At 36.7% G+C, this 5,723-nt stretch overlaps 1 protein-coding gene across 2 annotated transcripts; it reads right to left on the bottom strand.

Moving 5' to 3' along the window:
* Positions 1 to 276: 276 nt before the first annotated feature.
* Positions 277 to 5,467, bottom strand: LOC110411942 (serine/threonine-protein kinase Nek6). Of its 2 annotated transcripts, none has more exons than XM_021422308.2 (14): positions 5,330 to 5,467; positions 4,919 to 5,227; positions 4,625 to 4,691; positions 3,895 to 3,960; positions 3,715 to 3,761; positions 3,420 to 3,465; positions 3,247 to 3,327; positions 3,123 to 3,165; positions 2,982 to 3,031; positions 2,011 to 2,092; positions 1,878 to 1,927; positions 1,712 to 1,785; positions 1,552 to 1,603; positions 277 to 1,473 (listed from the first exon to the last, which is right to left on the bottom strand). In XM_021422308.2, the coding sequence occupies exons 2-14, from the start codon at positions 5,035 to 5,037 to the stop codon at positions 520 to 522; spliced, it is 1,731 nt and encodes a 576-aa protein (XP_021277983.1). In that variant the 5' UTR covers positions 5,038 to 5,227; positions 5,330 to 5,467; the 3' UTR covers positions 277 to 519. The 2 variants fall into 2 exon arrangements, with proteins under 2 accessions (XP_021277983.1, XP_021277984.1); XM_021422309.2 differs by having other exon boundaries at positions 4,919 to 5,207.
* Positions 5,468 to 5,723: the final 256 nt, after the last annotated feature.

Here is a 5,723-nt window from a genome sequence, read left to right as displayed (position 1 = left end):
GCGAATCACTTGGCTGTTTTAGCCGTTGCTGTGCACAGAAAACATAGCTGGTTTCCTGTGCTCAGCTGACTTGCCTCATTTCTAAATCTAAGGCCTTTGCTCGATTCTTGTTAGTATGAAGAGTATATAGGTCTTAATGAAAAATATAATCGTTGAGCTCTCTTGCAACCAATTTACTGATTCAAGTCTGTTTTCTTCTTTCTTTCATTTTTTTCTCTCTTTTTTTTCTTGAAAATTCATCAAGTCATTGCTTTCCAGGGAACGACAACTGAAATCTAGGCAAAAATCAGCAATACTTCTGTGGTTCAAAATATGAATACAATGTACAGATTATGCTGTCAGTAGATGTCTAATCATGGCATTTTTTAAGCAACATATGAGAAAATGTTGCTCTACAAACATGATGCTTAACTGAGAGACACGTACAGATGGAGACAAATCTATATCAGATTGAAAGCATAAGTTACCTACTTGGTGAACCAATAGTTACTACCATGTATTGGTCGATTGTTTAAGTTATCATTTTCTATGGTCCATTGGTATTTTGCTTTTAGCATTCATTAGGCTCTTTGTCAACCAAATTGCCGTTTCTCTTGATGAGACAGCTTCTTCCCCAAATGGTCTTAGCACACCGGCAAGTTCCTCAAGTCTTTCCTGCCTAAGTAAACTTGCACAAATCTCCAGCAGCGATTCCAGAGCTTCTGCTCTTTGTTGGCTCTGAGGATCCTGCTTGATCTTTCTTTCATAATCATGCAGTATGGTTAGCGTACTCATTATTGAGAAGTCAGAAGTACTTCTGCTTAGCTCTTGCATATTTTCTTTCCTCACTTGCTTGGAACTGCTGAAGTTATGTTCTTTTGCTCTAACTTGATTTCCGCATGGAAGTATCCTTCTACTTGGTAATGTTGTCTTTTGCGGAGCACTCACTGAATACAAGTCGGGATTTTTTCCCGCATGTGAACAGCGCCTGAGCATCTTGTCATGTTCAAAGCTGTTATTTGTCTCTGCCTTTTTGTAACTAGTAAGAGCACCATTACCTATGGAATCCACAATTTCCAATCTCCTGTAATGGCTCTCATTATCAATCTTACCTTCTCTACCAGCTTCTTCAATAAGTTGAAATGGTTCCTGCTCCTGCAATACCTCGGAACACTCAGAGGTAAATTCTTGTTGTGCTTCTTTGTGATGAGCACTTGATGTACACTCCAAGATTATTCTTGAGTTACTGGCATCATTTGCAAGAAGATGTACCATAAATGCATCAGCTTTTCCATGGTGAACAATTCCCAACTCTTTTGGGGGGCTTGCCCTTTCACCTTTGGAATTCCCACTGCCATATTTGTTGGAAAAAGGGCTTCCTTTTGGCTTACCCTTGACGCTTTGTTCAGACTTTACTGGGAGAAAGACAGGAGATAGATTCTGGCATTGGACAAGATATGGTTGTAAATGTGGATGCCTCAACAGCTCTGCAGCCTGAAGAATGAATGCAAGTCTCAGAACATGTGCGTGCTCTCATAGGAAATAGATAGAATGTGGAATAGTTGAACTCACTGTTGGTCTGTGCTCTGGGTTCTTTCTTAGCATGGTTTTGATCACTTGCTTCCTGCAGTTGGGAAGGTTTCCTTGTATTAGCTATGAACTTTTGGTGATGAGTATTTGTGTATAATCTTCTAAAAGTTGAGAAATTATGCAGAAAATGACATCAACTTACAGAGTAGAGGAATACACTGTTGGGAGTGGAGAAATGGAGGATCGATTGATTTTGTTGACGAGCCCCGCCATATCCTGTTTAAAGAATTGTCAGAAACTGAATTTTAGTTTGATGTTTTTCTGAAGTACATGGAAAATTGATAAGAACAGATTAAGCCAACACTTACGGAAGCTCTGAATGCAGGTTGATGGGCAGCTATTTCAAACATGCAGCAACCTATCGGAAAAATGCAATTCTAAGGAAGTTCAGCCACTATGTTCTTGGTCCTAAATAAAACAAGCATGTCAGATTAATATTACCTAGGGACCATATATCTGATTTGTAGCCATATGGTATATCCGCAAGAAGCTCTGGGCACATGTAGTTTGGAGTGCCCACAACCTGTGTGGAATAAAAATAACATGTGTTTATATCAGCTATCAGCTCCTGAAGAATTGATAGCCTAAACTAATCAACTAAAGCCAGTCGGTAAGCATAGAAGAGAAATTTTTAGTGTCAGGAAATAATAGGTTCTTTTGCTTTCAGTTCATATTCTTCAGAACAACAGACTATCAGATGACATTCTGCAATGTATGTCACTTGCATCCTTCTAGTTATTGACTCATAATGGATAGATACAGTGTCTTAAGAGAATAGGCCCAAAGCTCTTTACATTTAGAGTGTTAAAATGGCAACCATGACGGCTAAGTATGGGTTAAAATGGCAATCATGATGGATAAGTACCTATGCTTGCAAAATGTAGTTCTCATCCAAGAGTAGGCAGAGGCTCTTAAATCTACAAAATCAATTTAATTGCTACTTTATGTCAAGCGAAGAGAGTTTTTTTATGCTATGTTCACCTCAAAAAATAGAACTAAAAAAAAGAAAACATAGTCACTTTTGTTTCCCAAGAGTGTGACCTTTGGGGATAAGATTGGGAGCTTGTGTCAAAAGAAAAATGAAAAAGAAAAGAAAAAGATGTTGATATCTGTTAAGCATCTGTTGCAATAACTGTAAGAACACAGCAAGTGGCAAGAATGACTTGAGTTGAGGTCTTGGCACTATGATTCAGATAAATAGATCAACATTTTCTTTCAGTCGTAAATATTCCATATTGTTTCTCTCTCTCTCTCTCTGGTTAAAATTTTCTTTCAGATTGCAATATCGATGTGTCATATTGTGGAAGACTGCTAGCCATCTTAATTTCTAAGAGAAAACAATAAAGAGAAGAGTAGAGCTAATAGGAGCTCCATTTCAAAGAGATAACATGAGACATTTATGCAGCCATTACCGTTGAAGTGAGATCCTCTTTGTTTAGCAGTTTTGCTAGTCCAAAGTCACCTATATTGAAGGAATATCATGAATTAAGTACAGTTGAAGCAATGGAAGTGAAATACAAAGAAGGGAAATTTCAGACATAAAAGTTTCTCACCTAACCGAATGTCGTTGTCTTTCGTAAGGAAAATGTTAGAGCACTGGAATTTAGAAGAAAAGTTAGTTGAAAGAATTTATGGCAACTGAACTCTTCTTAACGGAAAATAACTGAACATTCATACTTTCAGATCCCTGTGAAGGACACGGTTAGAGTGGAGGTAGTCGACTGCCAGCAACAGTTGTGTCAGCCATTTGCAAAGCTTCTGGATGAGAATAAGGGAGATGAATGAGCACTAAGTATTCAAATGTGTAGTTTCATGAGGATTTTTGTTTCTCACATATTCCATTCCATTACCTTTTCTGGAAGGAATGTCCCTCTACTTTTCTTTATCATCTCAGCCCTGCAATAACAATGTGCATATTAGCATGATTATGGTCCTAAAATCTAGTTATATATTTCTGCTTCCAGCATCTGCTATAAGCCTAGAAAATTGTGGTATTTATGTGGTGAAAAGAAAAAAAGGACAAGAGTTGTAAAACAGAAACAGAGTGAGAGAAAACCAACTGGGAATCTGTCAGTTTGTTTAATCCAACAGTTTTAAAGAGTTTCTAAGTTTGACTTTGATGTTTCTTATGCAGAGCAAACTTACATGTCTCCTCCCTCACAATAACTAGTGACAATACAAACATAGGATTCCTGCAAAAAATGAATTCAAAGCAGAAAATTATGGTGCTGCTATACCAATTATATTTCAAGAATAAAACACTTTTGATTGTTTGATTAGGGGATCAAACCATCTAGAAAATCAATAAAAATGTGAATCGACTACCTTTTCCACCCATCCATCCTTGTACTCCACAATATATGGATTATGAAGCTTTGCTATCAAATTCATCTGCAACAGAAATATGAACAGAAAGTTTTTATAGTATCAGTTTTCTTGTAAGACTTTGAAATTTAACCAATATCGTTCTCCATTGCCTACTGCTCATTCATCACTGATAAGCATGAGAAATAAAACAAAAGTTATATATGCCAGATGATGAAAACTATTTATTTACCTATATGAACTATTATTCTACAGAGCCAACATCTTCAGTTCACCGTAGATGGTAGCATCATAACATTTGTCAAATATCAGAAAAACGTTTCAAAGAACATACCCATCAGTGCCTAACATTCAAAGACCTGAGATGTTCCATCCTAGTTTCTCTTTTTTTGCAGGTCAAACCCCTTTCAAGAATACTTTCAACTACATCAAAAACCTATCTAATGGCACTTGTTCTTCAGCTTAATTTCAAAGCCGAAAGCCAAGATATAGGAATGTAAAGTACATTAGGTGAAGAGGTACCACATACCAAGAAAAGATATTCCAACATGTAGTTTAGATATCATTTTGACTTGTAGAAAGAATACAAAGCTTAAAGGAGATCAGTACATGGGGATGGAATATAGTAATAATAGTCTAATTTAAACCATTAAGCATGATATATGCAAGAGAAATGTACAAAATGTGTTCAAAGCAGTTGTGCTGAAAAGTCAGTCTTCAGAAGAATAACCTCTTGATGTGCTGTACGTTTAAGCTTCTCGGTTTGTTTAGCTAAACGAATCTTTTTCAATACATACCTGCGGATTTAATATCAAAGAGCATGTATCAACACTAAAGTTATCACATTATGAAACTGCATTTGTTTAGATGGATAGATAGATAGATATTCACATACTCCTAAATTATTGCAATCAGATTAAATTTTAACACCCAAGTTTAATTCACTGTCACAGTTAAAAATAGATATAGATCAAAGTTGAAAAATAAAATCCAGGTAGAGAAGATGTGGCAGAGTGCCTCTTACTTCTTTTTCTCAGCTTTATGATGAACAAGAAATGCAGCCCCAAAAGCTCCTCTTCCAATCTGCTCTATTACTTGGTAGTCATCCATTTTCGACTTCATTTCTTTGTTTTTCTTCTCCATGAGCACCTTCAGAGCCTGTGGAGCATAAGTGAAAAGCTTTTCTTCCAATGTTCACTGGTTACTCTAAGCTTTTTTGCGTTAATGTTGGGTAGTTTTCAGGCTCTGGAATATGAAGGCTACATGTCCACCGCAGCATTAAATGGAATTTAAAGATCATACCAGAATCCAAACTGTTGGCAGGAAACAAGGTCTGAATATCACACCAAATTTTTGAGTCGATCAGTGATCATTCAAGAAACATGAGCACATATATAAGAGCATTAAATGCCACACTTATGCATTAAAAGATTACCAAGAAAAGTTGTAGCAGGAAGAATTGTTGGAAATGCGAAAGCTGAAGAAAACTTGGAGAGAGAGATGGGATGATTGGGTTTGAAGAAAATTAAACAAGAATAAGAAGGAAGTTTAAACTGCAAAGGGAGGGAAGATTTGAGGCAAAAGCAAAGGAAGAGATGACAAAAAGGGGAGGGAAAGAAAGGTGGCTGTGACAGGTATGCCTACCACAGTTTAAAAATGGGATGGCAAAAGCTTTGCTTAAATTTTCAGTTTCCCTGGCTATCATTACTACCATCACCCCCTGTGGTTGGTATGTCACTATCTCCTTAACTGAAAACCCTTTTTTATATTTTTTGACCTTTGAAAGCCAAAAAAGATTTCTGTACTGTGTACTGTGGGAAAGAAAGAAT

The sequence above is a fragment of the Theobroma umbraticum genome, unplaced genomic scaffold (genome assembly GCF_002168275.2).
Source record: "Theobroma umbraticum cultivar Fairchild unplaced genomic scaffold, ASM216827v3 scaffold_95.0, whole genome shotgun sequence".
NCBI classification, from domain to species: Eukaryota; Viridiplantae; Streptophyta; class Magnoliopsida; order Malvales; family Malvaceae; genus Theobroma; species Theobroma umbraticum.
Note: the sequence above shows the minus strand (reverse complement) of the source record. Positions and strands in the feature narration are given on the sequence as shown.

Coding starts and splice junctions, on each gene's coding strand:
- LOC110411942 (XM_021422308.2), bottom strand. CDS start 5,037: ATGGAGAAGAAAAACAAAGAAATGAAGTCGAAAATGGATGACTACCAA. Junction 3,961..4,624: donor AACGTACAGCACATCAAGAG/GTTATTCTTCTG, acceptor TTTCTGTTGCAG/ATGAATTTGATAGCAAAGCT. Junction 3,166..3,246: donor TCCTTCACAGGGATCTGAAA/GTATGAATGTTC, acceptor TCTAAATTCCAG/TGCTCTAACATTTTCCTTAC.